The 24207-nt window shown below is 44.0% G+C and overlaps 5 protein-coding genes across 7 annotated transcripts in view; 4 read left to right on the top strand and 1 right to left on the bottom strand.

Annotated features, from left to right (window-relative positions):
• The window catches only part of dnaaf11 (dynein axonemal assembly factor 11), a 38660-nt gene extending 37756 nt beyond the window's left edge, over window positions 1–904 (bottom strand). For both annotated transcript variants that reach the window (XM_044219802.1, XM_044219803.1), the window contains exon 1: window positions 807–904. In XM_044219802.1, the coding sequence (XP_044075737.1) occupies window positions 807–816 (10 nt within the window). In that variant the 5' untranslated portion in view covers window positions 817–904. The remainder of the gene's footprint in view (window positions 1–806) is intronic.
• Window positions 905–3446: 2542 nt separating this feature from the next.
• si:dkey-7l6.3 (zinc finger and SCAN domain-containing protein 2) lies at window positions 3447–9058 on the top strand. Its single transcript, XM_044219794.1, has 4 exons — window positions 3447–3941; window positions 4939–5051; window positions 6252–6375; window positions 7745–9058. Exons 1-4 carry the CDS (start codon window positions 3671–3673, stop codon window positions 8539–8541), a joined length of 1305 nt encoding a protein of 434 aa, XP_044075729.1. The 5' UTR covers window positions 3447–3670; the 3' UTR covers window positions 8542–9058.
• A 3305-nt stretch (window positions 9059–12363) lies between these two features.
• LOC122887005 (zinc finger protein 658-like) lies at window positions 12364–17667 on the top strand. Its single transcript, XM_044219793.1, has 3 exons — window positions 12364–12951; window positions 14919–14979; window positions 16046–17667. Exons 1-3 carry the CDS (start codon window positions 12616–12618, stop codon window positions 16960–16962), a joined length of 1314 nt encoding a protein of 437 aa, XP_044075728.1. The 5' UTR covers window positions 12364–12615; the 3' UTR covers window positions 16963–17667.
• A 135-nt stretch (window positions 17668–17802) lies between these two features.
• Window positions 17803–24174, top strand: LOC122887010. Of its 2 annotated transcripts, none has more exons than XM_044219799.1 (4): window positions 17803–19028; window positions 19677–19774; window positions 19864–19951; window positions 20991–24174. In XM_044219799.1, exons 1-4 carry the CDS (start codon window positions 18707–18709, stop codon window positions 21353–21355), a joined length of 873 nt encoding a protein of 290 aa, XP_044075734.1. In that variant the 5' UTR covers window positions 17803–18706; the 3' UTR covers window positions 21356–24174. The 2 variants fall into 2 exon arrangements, with proteins under 2 accessions (XP_044075734.1, XP_044075733.1); XM_044219798.1 differs by having other exon boundaries at window positions 20988–24174.
• On the top strand, window positions 21359–24174 carry LOC122887011 (gastrula zinc finger protein XlCGF9.1-like). The gene has a single exon (XM_044219800.1). The coding sequence runs from the start codon at window positions 21418–21420 to the stop codon at window positions 21877–21879; it is 462 nt and encodes a 153-aa protein (XP_044075735.1). The 5' UTR covers window positions 21359–21417; the 3' UTR covers window positions 21880–24174.
• Window positions 24175–24207: the final 33 nt, after the last annotated feature.

The raw sequence follows: 24207 nt of genomic DNA, 5'->3' as shown, positions 1-24207 counted from the left end.
AATATTGGTAATACTATTTTAACATGGTTTGCTTAATCTGCCCATTGAGAAGCACTTTATAGCAAATGTGCACCACATATCCAGAACAAACTCCCACAAAACTCGAGGTCTGCCCCATCTCTGTTTTTGTAAATTAAAGTTACTTTTCTGTTTGTTGCTGTCTTTTACACAACTAATATGGGGCTATTTATGCATATATTGCATTGTACTGTCATTACACTTTTGTTTTCTTATTTTAAAATCCTATTTATGAGTCTTATCTAAATGACTTTCAGTTGCTGACAGGTGCTATACGAATAAACTTGCCGTGCCTTTTATCTATAAATAATAAAAGATAGTTAACTTTCTAATTAAGTTTATTATTGGTAACGTTAGTGGATAAAGTAACAGTAGCAATATTTCGGTAGCTCTGTAACGTTAGCATGCTAATAAGTGTTATGGTAGCAGTGGGTAAGCTAGCTCCTAGGTTAGCTAGACTTAGCCAATAGTCGCAGTGAAAGCTACTAGTGTTACTAGTACTACTAACAAGACCTACGTTAACTAACAAATATGATTTAAGGCAATATAACTAGCGTTAGTTAGCTAGCGCATTGTTACCCATTGTTAACTGTTAGCATGAAGCTAGCTAAAAAAAAAATTAAGTTAACGTTAACTGTAATTAGTTCCAGTGCTATCTCGCTACAAATATGAAATAAAACATATAAATCACAAATAACAGTGATTACTATCAACAGTAAACATGCAGACATGTTCTGCAGCTTTAGGGGGAGTTGTTTTGTGTTATTGGTTATCTTTTTTTAACTTACTGTAAACCATCGTCTTCTCTGTTGTCAGGCGTTGCCGTAGAAACCGACCTGGTGCTGCGTTCGCCGGCTGTAGGAAATAGTACAACTACACATTTGGCTACAAATTAAGATGGATGTTCAGAATCAGAATCAGAAATCCTTTATTGATCCCCGAAGGGAAACTCTTTGTTACAGCAGCTCGCCTTTACGTCAGTGCACACAGGAGAAAGTACTAGCAAAAAAAAAAAAATACAATACACTATAAAACACTATAAAAAACAGGTCAGAAAATAAATTAAGTACCAGGTGGGTATAAGTATAAAATAAAATAGGTGTGAAGTACCAAGTGGGTTTACCGGTTGATGATGATAATACGGTATAAATGCAATGTAATAATATAAGTAATAAGTAGTATTGCAGCAGCAGCAGGTATGAATAATAAATAGGAAAGAAAAAACAACAACTAAATATTGCACATGAGTATTACACGGATATTGCACAGTTATTCAAGTATTGCAGAGATGTTAATGATCAATGTCCAGTTTAGTGACTTCGGGTCATACAGACTGACACTTAGAGGGAGGAGTTAAAGAGTCTGATAGCCACAGGCAGGAGTGACTTCCTGTGGCGCTCTGTGGTGCATTGTGGGGGGATGAGTCTTCCGCTGAAGGTGCTCCTTTGTTTGACCAGCACGTCATGGAGCGGGTGGGAGACGCCGTCCAAGATGGCGTGTAGTTTACCCAGCGTCCTCCTCTCTGACACCACCGCCAGAGAGTCCAGCTCCACCCCACAATGTCACCGGCCTTACGGATCAGTTTGTTGATGGCGTCCGCTACCCTCAGCCTGCTGCCCTCAGCCTGCTGCCCTCAGTCTGCTGCCCTCAGCCTGCTGCCCTCAGTCTGCTGCCCTCAGCCTGCTGCCCTCAGCCCGCTACCCTCAGCCTGCTGCCCTCAGCCTGCTACCCTCAGCCTGCTACCCTCAGCCTGCTACCCTCAGCCTGCTGCCCTCAGCCTGCTGCCCCAGCATGCAACAGCATACAGGACAGCACCGGCCACCACAGACTCATAAAACATCCTCAGCATCGTCCGGCAGATGATGAAGGACCTCAGCCTCCTCAGGAAACAGAGGCGGCTCTGGCCCTTCCTGTAAACAGCCTGAGTGTTCTTGGCCCAGTCCAGTTTATTGTCCATGTGGACTCCCAGGTACTTGTAGTCCTCCACAATGTCCACACTGACCCCCTGGATGGAAACCGGGGTTAATAGCCACCATGTGTAATTTACTTAATTCTACAATTATAGACTGATAGTAGTATTTTTAGACCCAAAATATTTGAATTTCACTACTTTTAGGCAAACAAAAATAAATAAAAGGATTAAGTTTTTCCCCACCAGAATTGTGTTTCTGTCAGTGTGGACAATGCTTTCAAACGGCAACGCGGCCTTCAAGTACGGGAAATTATAAATAAAATGTGAAAGATACAAATAGTTTAAACTTTTTTTGTGTGTGTTTCTTCTGGAGAGACCTCCTGATCTAAGATTCGTTCAATTTTACTTTCACTAATTCCATAACCATGCGTGCTTATTGAGCAGTAGCACCACATCAGCACTTAATGCCCAGTTTACAGTAAAGTTCAATGAGCTGATATAGTGTTGCGCTGCTCTGGGAGCAGCTGAGCGGAAACAGACATACGGCTCAGAGGGAATGGAAGAAGAAAAGTATTGTGAAAGAACCCAAAATGTATTACGAGAGAAGGCAAAGTACTGCGAGGGAATGCAAAAGTAGTCCTCAAAACAATTCTCGCCGTGACTTTGAGTGGGCTCCGTAGAAAAGGAAAGCATTGTTCCTCTACTAATTCTGCTTCAGTAACATTGCAGCCTAGCAAAACCCATTACATTCGGAATATATAAACATTGCCTGCATATAAAGAAATAAGGATGCAATTGCAAACTGACCTGTTAGCTAAATTAAAATTGTACCAACTAATATGGTGGGATTCCTTCCTAAACAATATCAAACAGTCAACAGTAGGAAAATCAGTTAACCTTATGTGTAGGTAATGGTCGTCTGCGTCAACATTACACATTCAGAGCCAGAATACATCACAGTGAGCAAATGCAACAAAGTACAGGTCTACACTGAAGCAACACAGAAAGTCAAAGGTCAAATCGCTTAGATCGCTGTAGCCTACATCTAGACCAAGGCTCACTGCTCAAGTAGGCCAAATTTGTCCAATTACAGTTCCCTCATTGTAAGCAATTTTGTGCAAGAGGATGCTGTTGCTAACGCTCAGTCAGATTATACACACACACACACACACACACCACTGCACTGGTCTAACATGGATATTAGCCCACAAAGTAAATTATGCATGATGGCTTCACTTTATATAATGTTTCTGTCCAAGTAGGTTTTCATTAAGATCTGGGAAGATGTAACTTCATTTGCATCCCACAAGTGCTTTTGTTTACGTTTGTTACTTTGACTTCAACCTCACGTGGACCCAAACAAAATTTTAAAATAAATAAAAACGGGAAGGGAGTTGTTCAATGTAGGCGGAGTCAAATATTTGAAAGCGCTTTTATTTAAAAAAAACATTACGGAAGTTTCTCACCGACTCGAAGGCAGCACCCCGTGATCCACTCGTGTTTTATTTTGAAAGCGGCATTACGGAAGTTTCTCACCGACACGCCGAGCAGGAGACAACCGACTAACAACAAACATCAACGGTTACCCGCAGCATCCAGCCGCCTCTCTCCGCCGGTCCCTCACTGCTCGGTTTAGCAGGAGCAGCTCCTCACCGGACGTTGTTCGCTGCTTCTGTTCGCTAATGTAAATCATTTTATTCACGTCCCCCGGCACTTGTTGTGGTTTCACGTCTGCCCGAGATGACGAGTTACAAGGCGTTTCATGCTCAGTTGACGTCCATCATGGAGGCGCTGGCCAAAGCGGCGGTGGCGGAGATCTGCGAGCTGGTGGATGACAGCTACGCCGTGTTGCAGCTGGAGATCACCCGGAGCCACAAGGAGAACGAGGCGCTGAGGAGGAAGCTGGAGCTGATCGAGAGCATCATCTCCCGGGGACACCGGGGGAACGTCGCGATGCTGGATTTCGGCGGGCAGGAGGCGGCCGGTGGGGGGCTGACGGATTTCACTATCGGTGAGTTTCGGGGCCTTTCTTCTCAACAACGCCGGGATTCACTAAGTCTGTCCGTCATTTTTGCATTTCGATAACACCGATGATGGTGGCACAATGTGTAACTAATAACTGCCGCTGTTCCGTATAGAGAGCGCTTCACGCCAAACTCCGTTGGAAAAAAACTGGTCATAAAACGTTTCCCTACTAATTGGCAGATGTGAATTAGTCTGTGGTTTCGATAAGTTTGTCTCAGTATCATTTAGAAATTCGGCATACATATAAAACTCCAAACTGCACTCAAAGTCAACTTTTTCAACCGTTTCGGTGGTTCACTCCCACTCCCATGTATGGGTGACAAATTACAGGAAAAAGCAAAAATCAGGTGTTTTTAGTATGGAGTCTGGCCTCCAGGCCAGCTTCAGTGCTCCTTGCCAAGTCTGTGGAGCTCTGCTGGAGGGATGCACGCCTCCTCCACAAGATGTTCCCTCAGTGATACACACCACCTTTTATTTAAATCAGGTCATCTCACTGAGATCATGAGAGAGCTCAGTACAGCAGGTAGAAAGAAACACAAACAAAAAGGACATAAAGCATCCGAGACAGTCGCAGACGTCACCACACAGATCTGAAGATGGTGACCAAACCGCTCAGTGAGCCCTGCTGCACGGATGCATCTGCATTTGATGTTTCTCCACTCTTTTAATCAGGTTTCCCCCCCGTCTGTGCGTATATACAGTGAATATATCAGAAAAGGCACTGAGACACATAATTCAGAGCAGGTAACGTCACAGAAAAGTAAAACAACTTTCAAATTGGAAGTTTACTGAACTAAATTCCTTTAAGACAGAAAATATACTCAAATAACTTGCACATTACAACAACACCCCCCTTTTGTACTTACCTGTATAGACGCAGTAAAGTACAGTGAAACCTGGGATTACAGCAGGCGGCCTTATACATCCCGCCGAGACCACCGAAACCCATTTTTATTACAGCTGTCTTTTTGTTTTTCACCCAGAGCGTGCCTTACCAACTGGAGTGGGGGCCAAACAGCCAAAAGCAAATCTCAAAAGAAGTGGAATCGTCCCCATGTTGGAGGCGAAGACAGACCCGACCCCTGCAGCCAACGAGGTCAGAGGACACGGACGAGTGTTTATTTTCAGCTCACTGTAATGTAGAGAAAGATAACCATCACGCCATAAAGCGTAATGTCACTAACATGTGCATACAATAATACCAACCAGCTGTCTTACCTGCTTTTCTGGATTTATGGGACATTTGTCAGTTTTCCACCAGTTTGTTTGATCCTGTGTGTTTTTAAATGCATCACCTCTGCTGCCTTTAGTAACTGTTGCTTTCTGGGGGGTTTAGTGCACAAATGTCACACTGTAAGCGACATTTTTGGTCCAAAATAAACAGTTAATTATACTGGAACGGTCTGTAGTTATGAACAGAGTTAAAGCTGGAGTGCTTAACTTTCGTCTCCCCCTTCTGGCAGCGAGAGCAATTACACAAACGCTGTCGACGCGTGCTGATGACGTACGCTGATGACGTACGCCTGCAGCGAGCTCGCCTCAGGCAAAAATACGGCGAAATCTCCACAGTTCCAAGACAATAAGCCGTTATTTAGGCAGAGTAAATGTAAAAGCTTCTACTCCAAATATTTTACCAGCCTGTCCCAGAGCAGTAACGCGACATCTGAGTCTGCCGTCCGTCCCGTCTCTCAGACGAGGAAACGCTAAAGCCACACCAGTGGTTATCAGCGTTTGTCCTCGCCGTCGATCACTCTTTGTTTTTTGTTTTTTGACTGTAATCCTTTCCTCTGAACGCAGAGTTTCTTTTCTATCCGGAGCATCAGACGCTTTTCTCGGACGCTTCTTAAGTTTTCCTCCCAGCTGCTGCAGCCCACTGCGTCGCTGCGTCGCTCCAGAGCCGCGCAGAGAGAGAGCTGCGTCAGCGCCGTTCAATTTCAATTCAAGTGGCTTTATTGGCGTGACTGCATATTAACACAAAACTACATTTAGTTTATTATGATTATAAACAGTGCTCAATAATAAATCATTCTCTCCAATGGACCTTTTTCTTTTTTTACAGCAGCGGCGGATCGCGGGTGGCTCTAAACGCATCATTACTGGTGCACCAGCGCGGGAATGTCGCCACAGACACCAGATTTAAAAACTCTGGTATACTGTGAAAAACTGAGAGATTTAAATCAGCATTGTGTAAACTCCTTTTGCAACAAGGGCTTGAATGTAACAGACGTTCGTTTATATGTAAAAGTCTCCAAGAGTGAATCAAGTCGCAGTTGTTTACGTCACCGTTGTTTTCCAGGATTCTCCGTCAGTAGCTGCAGAGGAGCCAAACGATCAAGATGTTGTTTTGATAAAGGAGGAAACCGCAAAAGAGGAAGTGAACGGCAGCGACGCCACAGACGAGCTGCTTCTCAACGAGGACGGTAAGAGGAGACCGGCTGACTTTACCGAACGATAACCATCCACGAACTAACACTGAATTTGCTGCAGTGCTCACTGTAATGTAGTGTGGGATTAATGTGAAGTCAGGCTTCAAAACAAAAACACCACCACTGTTGACACACACTCACACACTCACACACACTCTTGATCACACATATCATGATGGATAACAAGGGGGGGGGGGGTGGCCGAAGTAGAGAATGAACAAGTCCCAATAAAAAATAACTGGTCCCAGTTTTTCACAACATCCAGCGACTCACTGCAGCCCAGTCAGATACAAAGTGTCTGGTTAGACGCCTGAAATAAGGTCTGAGGTTAACCCAAGCTTAGAAGATTTTCCCGCTTTGTTCTACGACATAAAGTATGTCAGTAAATACCTCACTCGTGCATTTTTAAAGTGTCTTAAAAGAGGCGGACGCTAACAAGTGTCTAAATGAGACCACAGAGGTTGTCGGGGGACATTAAACGTCATCACGGCGAACACGAAAACGCAGCTACTCACTAGTCCGCCTTTACAGCCTCGATGTGTTCAAGTTTGTGTGACGTACCCGTGGTCGATACTCGCACTCTTGCGAGCCATTCGAGGTCACGCTAAGAGGAAAGGCTTTTGTGGAAGAGGTAAGCACGCAAAAGCAAATTACTAAGTTGGAAACTTGGTGGCGGTGACGTTGAAGTCACGCGACCGCGGCGTAGTACAAACTTTTGTTTGCCACAGAGCTTATTTTCTGCAGTCATCCAAAATCCAGTGGGGAAACTCCCAAGGAACCAGGGCAACGCCAACTTCCGCGTTGACCTACAAAAATACGTCTTTCCCTGCAACGCTGTTGCGCTCATCGGCGGCATCATCAGACTGCAGTTTGCTGGATCACTGCACGGGGGGCGCAGCAACACGCTCAGCAGTTTGAGGTGACCGCCACACACGAGCACGGAGGGAAAAGACAAAGACAAGTCATAAAAACAAAGAGAGACACTTTGAACAGGGGAAACACATGCAGTCGTGACCAGTGGTTAGCTGGATTTGTTAGCGAGCCTTTTTCACACTGCTTATTCTACTGTGGCTGCTGTTGGGATCAGACAGTTAAATACAACTTTTATCACTGGAAGTTGTTTTTAGCAACTTTTATTCGTGTTTATGTCTGGCAGTCTGTAATAAAGAGCGGTCACAAGACAGACTGCAACTGCCATTGTTTCTTTTTTTAGTGCATACTGGGTTTTTATTTAAAAATAGACATTTTGACAGGAGTTTGTGTCACACTGGCCTTTTGTCTTTGTGGCGTTAAATGCAAAATGGCATTGAAGTCACTGCTACTGTATTTTAAACTCCGTGTTTGTTGATTTGTTTGCGTGTAGGAATGGAGGTGCAGCGCTCGGACGCAGATGACAGCGAGGAAGGACCCTCCGGGATGATGAGCTCCACCTCAGCGGCCGACATCAGGCTGTGGGATCAGAACAGTAACGGGCCGTCCGAGCATCAACAATCCCACGGTGTGCCGGGGTCTCCGGGCCCCACAGGGGGCGCCGAGAGCAACTCTTCAGACGTGGTGTTTGACTTGGCCTCGGAGTCGGACTGTGAAGCGTCGTCTGCAGTCCAGACGAGGAAGCCGTTCCTCTTCGGGCCCGGAGGGAGTCCCACCTCCCTGCCTGGGACCTCTGAGCTGAAGCGGAGCGTGTCTCTGATCAGCTCCCTCCCCTACGACACAGAGCTGGATCTGTGCTCCTCGTGGACCAATCAGGGCCTGCCGAGCATGGTCCCTCACCGGCCGACGCTCCTGGACAAAGTGTCAGACCTGAATGCTGCAGGTTTCCCCTTAGCGCTCGGTCTCGGCGGATCCAGACTGGACCCGCTGGATCTGAACAGGTACTGCAGGGACAGGCGCTTCGTCTGCAGCTACTGCGGGAAATGCTTCACGTCGTCACGGAGCCTCGAGACACACGTGCGCGTTCACACGGGCGAGCGGCCGTACAGCTGCGCTCAGTGCGGGAAGCGCTTCACGCAGTCGGGACACCTGAAGACGCACCAGAGCGTCCACACCGGAGAGCGGCCGTTCGCCTGCGAGCACTGTGGGAAAAGGTTTGCCGGGAAGCAGAACCTGAGGATCCATCAGCAGAAACACCATGCAGCTGAGCAGAGTGCTGCTCCGGTTTAACTCGACAGGAAGTATGCAACACAAACACTGTCAGAGCCGAACGCTGTGGTGTGACCAGCTGAAATATATGCACTCGTGGTGCTGTAAGGCGCTGAGGAGATCTGAACTGTGATAGACCAGAACCTTACTGCTGTTACTGAACTTCTAATTTAAATAGATATTTTTTACGCTGAAGGCCTTTTTTAAAAAAAAGGTGTTTTTAGAAGAATGGGTGCTTTTAGATTGAAAAAACGATCAATAGTTATGACTGTTTTCATTTTGTCAGGCCTTACATATTTATAACCATCTCAACTGCCTTGCTAGAGACCTGAGACGAAGCAAAATGGGACCACGTCCTGATCCAGATCAATTCTTACCTCAAAAAGAACGTGGGCCGTTTTGGGTCCGCTTCAGTACTTTAGGCTCGAGCTGCCTGGTGAAAGTGATTCCTGAAGAGAGCCAACACCTGTAAGAAGCATGTGAGTGTTCATTGGTTGGTGTATATCTGGAATTAAAAGAGTGTGCCATCTTGGATGAACCCTTTGTTTCATTCATTGTATACTCCGTTTATATTATGGAGTGACAGACTCAAATACAACTTTACAGACTAGAAGAAGCCAGGAGAGATCGTTTCTCTGCGCAAGAAACAAGTCAAATGTGAGTTTTCGAATCAATAATCAATAAGTCAAAGTAAAAAAAGCCTAACAGTGACTTGTATGGCTATTATTAAGATTATTATTTCAGTACACTACTAGGAATAAGCAGGCCATAAATAAACTTAAAAAGGAAATTGAAAAAGTGAAATTTAAAAATCTTAAATGGAAATGCTCAAACCGAAAACTTAAAAAAAAGGGACAGTTCACCCCGAAAATCAAAAATACATACGTTTCTTCTGACCTGTAGTGTTATTTATCCATCGGGATCGTTTTTGGTGCGAGTTGCCGAGTTTCGGAGATATCGGCCGTAGAGAATATGCGGCGCTCAAAAATGTTGAGCAGTTTAATGTAGGAACTATCAGCAGAACGAAAATGGTTCCTACGTGAAACTGCTCACGACAAATCTGTGGATTATCCCGAGTCATGATTTCTTGAAAGAGACGTTTTTGTTTTTCCAACAAAATATTTCCCCAAAACTCGGCCGATATCTCCGAAACTGTGCAACTCACACCAAGACAATCTAGGTGGATAAAGAGGAGAAATGTGTATTTTTGATTTTAGGGTGAACTGTCCCTTTAAAAATTGTAAAGCTGGAAATAAGAAATAGGGAAACATCAAATATGACACTCAAAATGTGAATATTTCAATTAAAGCTTAAGTAGTGTTTTGCATTTGCACTTTAGCATTTTAAATTTCATCTTTTCCATTAGGCGTTTGGCTTTTCAGGCTGTATGTAAATGAGGAGGCGTGGCCCAAGCGCTGGGAGGGAGGGTTTGAAACGGCCCGGGCGCAGAAAAAAATGTCCTGCGCGGTCAGGCGCTGAGGAGAAAAGAAAGCAATGGCGTGATGCTTTATGCGTCCAGGCTGTGTGCGTTGGACTGTTCTCTGTCCCTGCACACAATGTCCAGCAGAATCGCAGACAAATAGCTTTCACACAGCAGAAGCCGGCTGGACTCACTGCGTCCAAAACAAATCCACTCGCGCTCTGAATGACTGCAGGTTCAACTGCGAGCCTCGCACAGCGTTTGGTTTGCAGATGTTTAGAGGTTAACGCGTTCTTCTTAGAGACCTCAGAGAAACGGTAGCTAACAAAACCAGCGTCACTACGCGCTCCATTGAGTAGCCGTTCCGGAGCTTTGGGCCGTTTCGCCTCGTCTTCATCAGCCGATGGAGTTGCGAGGTCGTCGTGGAATCGTAGATTTTTTTTCGGAGCAGAAACAATAAATAGAAAATTAATAGTCAACCATTTTAATAATCAATTAATCATTTAAGTGATTTATCAAGTAAAAAATCTAAATATTTCGTGGTTCCAGCTGCTCCGATGTGAGGACTTGCTGCTCTCTCTTTGTATTGTGATACTAAACTAAATATCTTTGGGTGCTGTTCGGACTAAACAAGACACCTGAAGGTGTCACCTTGGTCTCTGGGAACTTGTTAGACATTTTTCATTATAATTTTCTGAGTCTCTCCATCAGTAGAAAAAAATACTTCACAAATTAATTGATGGTGAAAAGAATCGTTAGTTTCAGCGCTACTTGAAGGACTTAAAAGCCGTGACTGAATTCTGCTGAGGAAGCCCATGTGATACGATCGAAAACTACACAGCAACTACTAAATGTACAATGACGACGTGGCGAGATCGATTTGTCAACTGCAGATATTTTGTTTTGTCTTGTTTTCTGTACTTTTAAATTTCAAGATAACGAGTTCCAAGATTTGTACATTTACTGTGTTTAAGTACAGGTTCGAGGTACTTACTTCCTGTCCGGTGAAAACCTCGTATCTCCAGGTGTTTGTGATGAGCTGAAGGATGAAGAGTTTCCTTCACGTGCTGAGGAAACTCTCCTCCTCCTGAAGCTGAATAAACTCTTTAACCCCCCCTCGGATCAGCTGGGAAACGCATCGTCACAGAGCTGAAAACAGGCTGTTTCTCTGAGCTCAGGGAGACTTTTTAGAGATACGTGGTTCTCACAGGACGGCGACGCTGCAAACACATGATGATCTTATAGACCATGATGCATTGCTGCAGGTTAAACTACCCAACAGCATATAAAGCAGTTAAAATGAGCTCAACCTGAAACATCTGCAGCAGGAAAATGCAACACACACATGAATGCAGCAGGAATATGAATCCAGAAACATCAGATATAATAAACACTGACAGGAAGCGTTTTACTGCACAGGGACGACTCTTACTTTGATACTTTAAGTACATTTAGCTGATAATATTTTTATACTTTTACTTAAGTAAAGGATCTGAATAATTCTTCCACCGCTGCACCTGCCAGCCAATCAGAAGTGAGGATTTTCTGTTGCCGGGGAAAACAGAGATTTAATAAAAAGGCCCATTTATCAACAGTCCATCGGTCAAACTTTGCTTTGCTATTTGTTTCCCCATTTACAGTCTGAACAACAGCAGCACACATAAACGCTGCTCACCATTCACACAGTAGAAAAACTGCTTTTCAGCGTGCACACAAAAGCATCCATTTACAACACACACACACATCCTTGTACTTCTATCTTTATGAGGACCGTCATTGACATAATACATTCCCAAGCCCCTCACCCTAGCCACAAGCTAATTAACTAACCTAACCCTTAAAACCAAGTCTTAACCTTCAAACAGCCCTTTGAAGTCATGAGGACCGGCCAAAATGTCCTCACTCTCCAAAAATTGTGCAGCAGTGTGACACTTAACAAAAAAAAAAAAAAAAAACCCCACTGTATTCATATCTTTTAGTATCACTGGCAGACACATTTGCAGAAGGATCCAATCATAAAATGGAAAACAAAGTCGTGCTTTTTTTGTTTATTTACCTACCTACCTACCTATTAGCATCGATTATTTTAACATAACATTGATTCTATCTACATATTCTATTTTTCATTATTATCTTATTTATGTTTTAAATGTATTTATTTTATGAATCTGTTTAAAATGTATTTCTTACCTATTTTATTTTGTATTTTTCTGTTTATTTTTAACCATGTTTCATTTATTTATTCTATTTTTATCTACTTCTATTTTTTTATTTACCTGCTTTTTTTTTTTTACATGTACTGACTACATTTTTTTCTCTTTTTATTATTGTATTGCTTTTTATCTACCTAATCTATTTTTATTACCCATTTTTAATTATTTTTAATCTATTTATTCTATCTAGTTCGTGTTTCTGTCTCTCCTCCTGTTCATCACAACAACAACAACAGGCTTTTATTTTGAAGTCAGCAGTGTTATTCCGGAAGCGCGAGTCAGACGGAAGTAGAAAAACAATTCTCCGCCATTGTAGTCAGCGACGGGCAGGTTTGACGTCCAAACACATTCAGTTAGCGGCTCCGTTACCGACGTTACCGCGTATTTCAGAAACGGTTGAACCTCCGCGTTGTCCGTTAGGAAGGCTCTCGGTCCGGTCTGGTTTCCTCTCGAGCCGCGGGGATGGCCGTTTTAACCAGCAAAGCTCTTCACGAGCAGCTGTCCATCATCATGGGCGCGCTGACCAAAGCGGCGGTGGCGGAGATCTGCGAGGTGGTGGACGAAGGCTACGCGGTGCTGCAGATGGAGATCACCCGGAGCCACAAGGAGAACGAGGACCTGAAGAAGAAGCTGCACCTCATCGAGTCCATAGTGGTCCGCGGGAGCAGCGGGGGGAAGGCGACGGTTACGGAGCTCGTACCGGCCGCGGAGGGCGCACAGCGGCCGGAAACACCGCAGCAGCAGCAGCGGGACAGTGACGGAGGAGACGGAGCAGCTGCTGCGGCGGTGCGGGAGGAGGTAAACAGTTTTAACTTTAACATTTTGGACATCGTAGCTGCCATTTACGGCTAGTTCCTGTTAGCTTATCGGAGAGCTGAAACGATTAAGTCGACTAATCGATCACCGAGCTATTTACAGCGCACATTAATAAAAACATCGCAGTAAATGAGCCAGATGTTTCGCATCTGGAGTCTCTGGACAGATGTCATCCTTAACGAGAAGATTTCAAAAGTTAGAGATCTTTATAAAAGCTCGCAGAGCAGTAATATTATTATTTTGTTTGATTAATTCACCGTCTGAGTCAGCAATAAATGCCAAATATTTGCAGCTTCCTTTTTAAAAGTGAGTATTTTAAAGTTTTTTTTTTTGTTTTATATTATTGTAAACTGAATTAGGGTTGCAACTGATGATTATTTTCATCATCAATCTGCTGATTATTTTCTTAATTTATCATTTGGATTATATAACATTTTCAAAAATAGTATAAAAAATAAAAATAAATAAAATGTCCATCTCAATTTCTTAAAGCCCAGCTCAAGAAATTGCTAGTTTTGTCCAAAACAAAAAAAAATTTTTAGTTTACAGTCCTGTAAGACAAAGAAAAGCAGCAAATCCTTAGAATTGAAGAGCTGGGATTTTTAGCATGAAAATGACTTAAAATTATTAATCAATTATCAAAAACAGTTACTGACAAATTTTATTTCGATTGGCCAATCAATTAATCAACTAATTGTTTCGTCTTTCAGGTTTTGACTGTTAGCCTATGGAGGATAAATGATGTTAGAATTAAAAAGGTAAAATAGAAAATTGAGAAAATTACATTATTATTATTTTTAATTATTAAATACACTACTTAGGATAATCAGGCCATAAATAAAAGTCAAAAAGAAAATGGATACTGTGAAATGGAAGTTTGAAAATTGAAAGTGAAGTTTAATCTCTCCGCAGTCTTTTTTTTAATTAAAAGGTGGCACCTTGAAAACCTTTATATTTAAAAATGGGAACAAGATCAATTTATTATGTGAATGTTATTACATTGTTCCCACACTAACAGAATTTATTTATTTTCACAATATAAAACCTTGCTTTTCCCTCAAGTTGAAAAAACATTTTTTGGGGGGGATTTAACGGCCTCCGTACGTTTAACTTCTGCCTTAATAATATTTATGATTTTCAAGTAGATACAAGTTATTGCATCCTTTCATATTGTGCTATTAAATACTGCTTATGCCGAGACCAGACGTGGTTGCAGTTACATTTAATCCCATATAATTTCCAGATCGGAAATTAATTAATTATCTCCTTATCTGAGCTGCAAGCCTCTGCGCGCGCTGACAGGGTGATGTTGATCCCTTATCTCAAGATTACCTTTTTTAAATTTATTTTTATATCTCCGTCTCGTTACCTTGAGCTGAAAGTCGTAGTTTTGTGATAACGTGTTAATTATCTTGTTATCTTGAAAAACCAAAAGTTTGGGGTATTTTTTTTTTTTTTAAGATAATGTGATAATTAAATGGAGATTTTGAGATAATGGGATTAATAACAATAACTGCAAATATGGCTGCTCTCAAGTTTCCATACCAAAGCACAGGTGTGGAAGGTAATCTCAGCCGCTCACACAGAAGTCTTATTAACATTTGTACACTTTTAGTAAATCACAGCTGTAGCTTGATCAGCTGTTGGAACTTAATCCAGTGTTACAACCACCCCCGATTTACTTTTTAATCTTCTCATTAAAACTTAAATTAACCTTAAATATGAGTCGGCCAATCAGGACTCAAGGGGACAATTTATCTTAATTAGTTTGCATATTATCGATTTTATCTCAGTTTTGCAGATATAAAATCTATATATCATGTATAAATGCATTATTTGCCTGGTTGTTTACTTAATTGTAGTTTGTTTCCATGTTAATATTTTAACTCTGTATTCTTTGGCTGTAACTTTAGTATTAGCTGTATTATCACTGTATTCATCTTTTCCAGCCTCCAGACGTGGTGTTGATCAAAGACGAAGACTCGGACAGTAACGACACCTTTGATGAAGGTGAGTGTAAACGACGCAGTCACAGCCAGAGCGATCCAAGCTCTGGGTCGCGACCCACAGTGGGGTCACTGGATAGGTCATCGCTGGGCTGGCCAATCAAACACATGCCAGCTGTTTACCTTGCAGTCAACTAAACAGAGGATAAAATTATTGTGCTAACTTGTGACAATGCTGCTTATTTATTGTTGTAAAATCCTGTCTCATAGTATTAAATGTGCAGTATTTCTGATATCTGATAAACCTTCAAACTCACCGATATGTCGCTTAAATTGAACTTACAATATTTCATCTTCTCCCCTGCACCTGTAGGAACAAACCAACACTGCAACTCGCTATGTTTTTGAAGTATAAATATGTTTGAAAATGGAAAAAAAAAAAAAAGTGTTATCAATTTGAGCTGTGCACATGCTCTAAAAACACGCCACATATTTAGTGAAAACCTGGGATTGGACCTTGAAGGCCCTGATCCAGGCAGCGTCTCCCAGGCCGCCAGCGTTTCCACACTGTCTGAATTTTAAAAATATCTTTGAGCGTGCTCTTTGCCACACGCTGAAAACATAAGGCCCGACTATAGTACAGCACAGACGCTGAAAAGCTCAGTTTATACAAGTGGAGTTAGTGTTGTTGCACTTTTTCCCATTTTTATTCATTCAGTTGTTTGACTTTGGCTTTCCATAACTGTAAGATTAGGCGATGATTTAATTAAGCTGCGCATTAATGTTTTAAATAACCCGAGAACACGATTCATTATTATTGTGTTTTAGTGATGTCATTTAATTCATTTGGATTTTGACACCTGACCTAATGATCAAATCGATGTTTACATTCATAAAAGCCTCAGTCCTCGTCTCTGCGGAGCCGTTACACGCTGTTTAGTTGTTCGTGAGGTCTCGAGACAGCGAGTCACATCATCTAAAACACTTCCTCTTCATTGTTTCGATACACATCTGGTCCGATTCTTGGTGAATATTTTCCCAATGTTGCGGGATGTTACTGCAAAGCACTGGCAATGTATTTTTATTTTTATTTTTTTAAGCTTGGTGACGTATTTTGTCTTCTCTTTCAGATAACAGAACCCCTGCTGATGGAGGGACGGCTGCAGTCGGAGACGGCGTCACGTCCAGCGTGAAGAGACGCTGGCCGGGAAGCGAAGAGGCGGAGAGGAAGTTGTCCTCTGAGCAGCTCACACTGAAAACATCCAAAGTGACTGCGGGGACGCAGAAGAGCGTGTCCGTCTACACTCTGGACTCTCCTCGCAGCGAGCCCGGCTGCTCCGGACAGCTCGGCGGCGATGAGATGGAGGCCGGCGAGTCGGTCTGTTCCTACTCCTCGCAGATGGACCCGGACGTCCAGCTGGTCCACCAGGAGTGCTTGCTGGTCCCTCCGAGCGCTAACAGACAAGCGGCGTATTTTGGTAACAGCGCTCTGACCGAGTCTCAGTCTCCCACAAACAGAGCAGAACTAGATCTCAGCCTGACGTGGACCAAACAGTCGAAAAGTCAGATGACTTTCGCTCAGTTTCACCAAAACGAAAACGTGGACGGCGATGCTTTCGGGATCAAGCTCATCAGCGTCTCGGGCTCGACTTCCACAGACTGCCAGCTGTCTGAAAGCAGCAACTCCGCGTTTGAGTACGACGACGCCGACATGAACTTCGCCCTCTACAGGGACCAATCGGGTCGATCTCAGCTCTGTAACGGGCAGCCGAGCGCCGGCGCCCGAGGGAAGCGCTTCGTGTGCTCCATCTGCAGCAGGACGTACGCCACGTCTCAGAACCTGGACGTTCACATGCGGATCCACACGGGCGAGAGGCCGTTCAGCTGCAGCCAGTGCGGCAAGAAGTTCACCCAGTCGGCGCACCTGAAGTCGCACATGAGCGTTCACACCGGAGAGCGGCCGTACTCCTGCACGTTCTGCTCCAGGAGCTTCATCGTCAAATACAGCCTCAAGTTGCACATGAAGAAATGTCACCCCAACGTCTGAGTGAGCGGCCGTGTGGGGCTTCTTTCCAAAATGTAATCTGTAAATATCCAGTTTTTAAAAAAGGAAGAAAAAAGTTTAAATAACTCGTAATTCGTTTTCCCAAAAAAGGTGCAGAAGGCAAATTTTAGATCCAAGGTTTTTTAAATATCTAAAAGTATGTTGTTTTTTTTCAAGTAAAGAATGTGTTTAGTTCAGTTAATTGATTGGCAGAAAATTAATTAGCAACTATTTTGATAGCGTAGTCGTTTAAGTGATTTTTCAAGCAAAAAATGCCAAACTTTTGATGCTTGTAACTTCTCAAATGTGATAATTTGCTGCTTTTCAATTCAAAGGGGCTTTATGGGCATGGGAAACAGGCGTTTACAAGTGCGAAATAAAGAACAACACACACACACACGTTTCTTAACATTACGGGAAAGTGAATCTCTTCGGGTTTTGGCGTGTCGATCGGACAGAACAACACCTCCGAGGACGTCACCTTGGGCTCGAGGAAATGTTGACGGGCCTCTGTTCAGTTCTTCATGCGTTACAGCCCAGACGCTTCAAATCAAGAAAACTTGCTAGCGAGCTCTGTCTCTGCTGTTAATATAGTGTACAGCTCAAAAACTATTTCATTAAAAAAAGTTAATCGTTGTGTAAAAAGTACGAGTCACATACAGTTTGTTTTACGTCTCGCTCTTGGTTAATAAAACCAATTCTGAAACAGTTTTGTATCAGTTATTACCTTTTGTAAAAACAGATGTGTGTTTGCTCAAAAGGTCACACACACACACACACATAACATGTCAAAGCCTTCTGAAGTAAAGATGGAGTTTATACCAGTTAGACAAATGAGTGTCTTCCACGTATGGACAGTAGGAATGATTACAGCAAGCAGGAACTCTTGATGTACGCACAGAAATGTGAAAGTGTTTTCACTGCAGTGTGGGTTGGAGTTCAGACCACAAACGGGTTACTGAACAGGTTTACCGGTTTCTGGCCCAGGGGCCCAAAGAGTAAGGGAGGGGGGGGCCCTCTGTTTAACCTGACTGTTAACATTATTGGAGTCAAACAAATAACAAAGACGCAAAATTACTACAGAGACTGTCAGTCTGCCAGTCTTGCTCCTATGTAGGAAGGGGGGGCTTTTACATGTCTGTGCACGTTGTTTAATAATCCGGCCGTGGGACAGACATGGTTTGGTTATAATTAGGTGCAAAAATAAAACAAACGTAAAGCAAAAATGCCTCAAATTCTCCTCCAAATATTTGTGGATTTTCGTAGTCTTCTATGATAGTAAAATCTGGGGGGACCAAAAGGGCAATTTGAACACGTCAGCTTGGGCTGTAGAGAACTGATGGACATTTTAGAGAGCAACAGACTCAAAGATAATGAAAAACATCGTTAGTTAATTCTAACTGCAAGTCAATCAAATGCTCTAAATGCATGTGTGTCACACTGGAGTCGAGAGCTTCAGCTAAAAGAGCTACGTCTTGGGTGAGTGAATGTGCGCATGCGTATTGTTTTCATACCGGGACATTTTCACAGAATGTAAAAGGACACTTTGCACATGCGCAGTCTGGTTTGTCTCTAGGCGTTTGTGCCCCCGCATCACTTCCTGGTTTGTCTCTAGACTGTTTACATCAGGTGGGAATCTACAGTCAAATCAACTGAGCAGGCGCGTGCGTTTCTGTTTTTGTCACCTGTCACGACCCAGTAATCTGGATTGTCCTGTTTCAGCACACCCGCGCGGTGGTTTAAAAACATGTCCCCGGCCGCTGCCTTTCACGCGCAGCTCGCCTCTATCATGGAGGTGCTGGCAAACACGGCGGTGGCGGAGATCTGCGAGCTCGTGGACAGCGGATACTCGGTGCTGCAGCTGGAGATCTCGCGGAGCCGCAAAGAGAACGAGGTGCTGCGGAGAAAACTGCGGCTCATGGAGCTCCGAGCCGCCCGCGCGACCGCCCTGCGAGCCGCCGCCGCCGCCAGTGGCGCCACCGCGCTGCTGCTCGCAAACGGCCGCGCTCGAGCTCATCTGCCTGCTCATCACCCTGGCAACGAGCCGAGGAAGAACGGAACACCCGGAGGTAACGGTCAAAATGTAATGCGTGTGTTGCGTTTACTTACCATCTGGAAAACTGCACACCCTGCGCTAAAAAACAAAACAAAACAAAAAAAGGACGCATAACAAAACTTTCTAGGGTTATTTTGTCCGTTTTCACACGTGACGAAGTCCCCCAAAACAATTTTAGCTAATGTCTTAGGGGTTTTAAGCCGCGGGAGAATGTGGAATGATTGCTAAACGTACGATAATAATCCCCAAATTGTAAAACGAAATATGTTCCTATAAATATTGAGTGCTTGAGGTCTACTTACTATCTGCTGAGGAAGACCGTGAGATGTGGTTGAAAGCTCTGGATTATTATGGATAATTATCATCTTTGTCCCAATTCCATACAACAATATATACTAAATGAGTATACACTTCGCACTACTCTGCAAAGCACACACTTTATAGTTAATGTAAGAAATTAGTTGAATTCACTGTTGTGCAGACAGGAGATAAGATGTTTTTGGGTTTTTTTAGCATTATGAGACAGTACTGTCCACCGAGAGCATACAAAGAAAAAACCCAACCACATAGAAAAACACAGCTGTTTTGTAAACTGAGCACCTACCTTGCAGAAAAAATGTTGCTTAACTTTTAACGTTTCATTATGTCTTATCTCCTGGAGGTGAGGCGGCGCCGTCCAGAGTGTCCAACCAGGAGACTCTGCGGCGTGGAGACACCGATCCGTCCTCAGACTCTGGACAAGACGCCACACAGGGGACGGTGAGTAGCGGAGGAGCGTCCGCAGGACGCTCCGACTTGATGTCCTCCCTCACTCCTTCGGTCTTATTCTCTCTCTGCTCCGATTGCAGCCTGCTGCAGGTGAGTCGGCCGATCTGACTACCGCAGAGATCAAAGTGGAGGACGTCGATGAGTCCTGGTCCCAGTCTGAGCCGGACAGTAAGTGCAGTTTTAGTAAATAAACAGGGCACATGCACTTTTATTTAACAGTACTGACTCATTCTCAGCAGGTTTACTCAACACTGCACATTCGCAGGTGTGCAGGTGTGCCAGTCAGCTCACTCTCTGCCACAGTGCATCATATGGACTGGAGGTCTTCATTGGTTCTTTTGTTTCTCAGTATCCGAGAACTGATCTGGGACACGAGTGAGGCCGGGTCCACATTAGAGCTGAAAGTTGATAAATTGGACGACAGAAAATAATCAGCAACGACTTTAACCGATTAATCATTCTAGGGATTTTATTTTAAACAAAAATGGCAAACATTCACTGGTTCCAGCTTCTTTAGTGTGAATATTGTTTTTCAGTCTGCGGTAACAGGAACCTGGATATCTGTGAAGCTCTGGGAACTAATTTTTCACTGGCTCATTTCGGATCAGGTCCAGGCGTTTGGCCTCTAACGTGGACTGGATAAACTGGGGGGGATGTGGGTCAAATTAACCCCCGGTATGGCCCCTCATGTGGCCCTCATTGGCAGCCAGTAGTGGACCAGCCTCAGGCCATCAGCCCATGTGGGCTGGATGAAAGGATGTGTGGCAGATCTGGGCCATAAGTGATCATTACTTATTCGTGTTTTCGACTTCCACGGTTAAGCTTTTGGGGGAAATATTAATACTTTGCATGTCGAATGTCTGCTCCCTACACAGCAAACCTGCCAGCAAAATGTAAATGCATTTTCTACGCAGATAAAAAAAAAAATCATTTTAGGTTAATTATATCCTGTTTTAATTAGATTTAGCTCAAAAGCTGTGAGTTTATTCTGTGAGTTTATTTTAGGCAAAACTTAGATTGGTGGATTTGACGTAAGTTTAATTTAAAAGTTTAAGTATACTGTAAAAAATGGAGGCAGTTTGCAATTAAAGTATTATCTTTGTGTACAATTTCAACTGCAGGCCAAATCACTGGTAAAATCTGCAAATTTGTGCACTTGAAAAAGTGTAAAAAGGTGTGATATTCTGCTTTTCTTTCTCTCCAGAAGGTTTTTGTCGTGCTGTTGACGGACAGATGACGGAGACAGAAGCTCCGCCCCCGCTGACCAAACAGGAAGTAGCGGAGGGAGGTGGCGGTTCGACTCGGTCATGGGTGAGCGGGGAAGTCAGCTCCACCTCCATGTCCGTCCAAAAAACCCTGAACACCAGCCGGAGGTCAGAAACCAGCAGCTATGACTGTCTGATGTACGAGCCAGAGCTCCAACATGGCTCCTGCAGTACCCAGAATCCTTTGGGTGAGGATCCCGGCTGCTCGTACGTGTTGAACACCGGTGTGAGCGTTTCAGCTGCGACCGATTCAGGCGGCGCAGCAGCAGCTTCCCTTTCGCCGTCAGTGAGGCGAGTCTGTCTGTAGCAGAGCGCCAGCGGAGGGCGCCGTTACCCGCGGACGAGCCGCAGCTTCCTGTGAGGAAAGAGATGACAGAAAGACAAAATGCTTTCATCAGAAGGGACAGGTGGCGACCTCAGGATGGCGTCAGCAGGGCCTCCAGTCACTGCAGGGAGGACGGCGGGGGGAAGGCGTTCGTCTGTAACTGCTGCGGTAAAACTCTGGCCTGCCTGAAGAACCTGAAGACCCACATGAGGGTCCACACGGGCGAGAAGCCGTTCGTCTGCGCGCTCTGCGGCAAACGCTTCTCCGACTCCAGCAACCTGAAGCGCCACCAGAGCGTCCACACGGGAGAGAAGCGCTACGGCTGCGTCCACTGCGGGAAACGCTTCGCCCAGTCAGGATCCCTGAAGGTCCACATGACCGTCCACACGGACTGCAAGCAGTTCAGGTGTTCGTACTGCGGCAAAACCTTCATCTCCGGCAGCCACCTGCGCCGCCACGTCACCGTGCACGGCGGAGAGAAACGATTCGCTCCGACGTTTCAGTGACGGAGGTGGGACTATGGTGTCAACAGAAGGTCAGAGGTCAAATCCTGCAGGAGCCACACGTGCCAACAGTGAATGGACTTCCAACAGGTGGACAAAATAACAAACACCTCAAATTACAACACGAGGGCCCGGCAGCGAACAGCTCGTGGCTTATAAGATGAAACTGGCACGGCGTGTTTTAGTTTTCCCCTGAAAAAGGTGACGTCGTGTCGTGGTCGTCGTGTCGTGGTCGTCGTGTCGTGGTCGTCATGGGGATTTTAGTTACGACTGTCGACTGACAAATCTTCTTTCAGTGCGAGGCCTCTGTTAGAAATAAAAATCACCAAAAAGAGATCAACACAAAGCAGGCAACGGCCCCCAAGACCATCAGGGGCCCCAGAAGTCCCCGTTTCACTGCATGTCGGTTGGTTTTGGTGATTTGTAAGGAAATTTACACGACTATCAGAATCAGAAATACTTTATTGATCCCAGAGGGGAAACTCTTTTGTTACAGCTGCTCGCTGTCACGTCAGCGCACACAGGAAGAGAAGCACTAAGCAAGAAATATAATCCACTATAATACAGGTAACCGAATAAATTAAGTACCAAGTGGGTTTACAGGTTGATGATAGAAGTACAGTATAAGGTAAGAGTGCAATGAGTAATGTCAATAACAATTCGTACTAAAGTACAATATCAGCTGAAGTGTTATAGAGGTGCCTTGTGTCAAAATCTAGTTTTAAGAGCTTTATTATTTTAGTTTATTTAGCGCGTTCACATGGTGCATATTCCTAAATGAAGTCGCCACAAATGGACAACCTGGGGCCAGGTGTTACGTCACGCGACGTCTGCTGTGTGCTTAATTGGACTTAATGGGAACCCGGAGGCGACAGGATACGTTGACAATATATGGCTTTTCGTTATTGATTTTCTGATGTGTCGATTATGTTTTCAACTCTGAAATGGTCGAGCGGATCACAAGTCCTGAGAGACCAAGGGGACGTCCTCAGGTGGTCTCGTTTTGTCCTCCAACAGTCTAAAACTCAAGGATATTGAATTTATTATCACATATGGACAAGGACAATTAGTAAATCCTCAGAACTGAGAAACTGGAACCATCAAAAATTTGGCATTTTTCTTGATTAACAGACATTATCAGAATGGTTTCCGATTAAGTGGTGGCGTTAATGGGGCCCCAACAACAAATTTGGGCCCTGAGGCCCCTGAACAGGTGATCAGCCACGAAGACATGACGTGGCTCTTACAGTTTCATCCCCCTCTGAGTGTTTAGGGGAAACAAACACAACAAACCAGCGGCATTTAGTTTTCGTTGAGGCGTCGACTCGGCTCTGTTGTCCTGCACAGTGTCCTTCAGTCACTTCCTCTTTGCTAATGCAGGTTTCCATATGAAGCCAAGGTTTGAGACTTGTTCTCTGCCACGTTACATCATTCTGGCTTTTGTGACTCTGCAGGTCGACTTCTAAAATCATCAGACATCAGTTCGAGTTTGATATTTCAGTTTGAGATTCAAATTTCACTCCGGTTGTGTCCCCGAGCGATTTCGGACTTGCTGTCTGCTGAAAACAAGTTGATCTGATTCTCAATCTAAAATGTTGAAATCTAAATCAGTTGAAGGATTACGTGCTGCTTCGTGTGTTGAGAAATATTTACTCACCTCCTCGGCGGGAGTCCAGGTGCAGCCTGCAGGTTTTCATTCGAACTGATCAGCTCAGCAGGTGATTTCGCCGATGACTTCCTGCCTGCTACATCAGTGGGAGGAGTCTTAGAGGTCGGTGTGAAAACCTGCAGGCTGTTGGCCTTTGGACCATCTCAGAAATACTTGAAAATGTCTTGGAAAGTTGACATTGGACGTCAGACAGTGACACTACAGTACAAATCTGCATTTACACCACTTTGTCATTAAAAAATTAAAAAAAATAAACCTTTAGTAGCATAAAAATGCTGCAGCTGACATCCAAAATGTTTGACATTTTCAATCCTCACACTGTTTTGGTTTTCTTTCAGCTCTTATTTTTTGCCGACCCCATCGTGTTTGAAAAGGAGTCTGCATGTGACAGTTGCAGCTCTTTGTCCAGTATTTCTCTTTATCGGTTGTTTAAGTTTCGTGGGGAGGAAACGGAACAACTGTGGTGTTTACATTTTGTGATACAGACTTTTTATGATCATCATGTCATTTTGTAATAAAAGCAATCTGTTTAGTATTTTTCATTCACCATTTTCCCCCCAAAAAAACTACTGCATACACTACATGTATCCAAAGACTGTCAGCCAATTAAACAGTTTGACTATTTCACACTCATGAGTGTTGTTTTACTTTGCTTAAGAGTT

Source organism: Siniperca chuatsi, linkage group LG13 (genome assembly GCF_020085105.1).
Source record: "Siniperca chuatsi isolate FFG_IHB_CAS linkage group LG13, ASM2008510v1, whole genome shotgun sequence".
Taxonomy (NCBI): Eukaryota; Metazoa; Chordata; class Actinopteri; order Centrarchiformes; family Sinipercidae; genus Siniperca; species Siniperca chuatsi.
Note: the sequence above shows the minus strand (reverse complement) of the source record. Positions and strands in the feature narration are given on the sequence as shown.

Bases quoted from the DNA above. Each gene is read 5' to 3' on its own strand.
- si:dkey-7l6.3 (XM_044219794.1), top strand. From the start codon at position 3,671: ATGACGAGTTACAAGGCGTTTCATGCTCAGTTGACGTCCATCATGGAG. The intron at 3,942-4,938 runs GTGAGTTTCGGG...TTTTTCACCCAG, and splicing joins GCTGACGGATTTCACTATCG to AGCGTGCCTTACCAACTGGA. The intron at 5,052-6,251 runs GTCAGAGGACAC...GTTGTTTTCCAG, and splicing joins CGACCCCTGCAGCCAACGAG to GATTCTCCGTCAGTAGCTGC.
- LOC122887010 (XM_044219798.1), top strand. From the start codon at position 18,707: ATGTCCCCGGCCGCTGCCTTTCACGCGCAGCTCGCCTCTATCATGGAG. The intron at 19,029-19,676 runs GTAACGGTCAAA...TATCTCCTGGAG, and splicing joins GAAGAACGGAACACCCGGAG to GTGAGGCGGCGCCGTCCAGA. The intron at 19,775-19,863 runs GTGAGTAGCGGA...CTCCGATTGCAG, and splicing joins AAGACGCCACACAGGGGACG to CCTGCTGCAGGTGAGTCGGC.
- LOC122887011 (XM_044219800.1), top strand. From the start codon at position 21,418: ATGACAGAAAGACAAAATGCTTTCATCAGAAGGGACAGGTGGCGACCT.
- LOC122887005 (XM_044219793.1), top strand. From the start codon at position 12,616: ATGGCCGTTTTAACCAGCAAAGCTCTTCACGAGCAGCTGTCCATCATC. The intron at 12,952-14,918 runs GTAAACAGTTTT...CATCTTTTCCAG, and splicing joins CTGCGGCGGTGCGGGAGGAG to CCTCCAGACGTGGTGTTGAT. The intron at 14,980-16,045 runs GTGAGTGTAAAC...CTTCTCTTTCAG, and splicing joins TAACGACACCTTTGATGAAG to ATAACAGAACCCCTGCTGAT.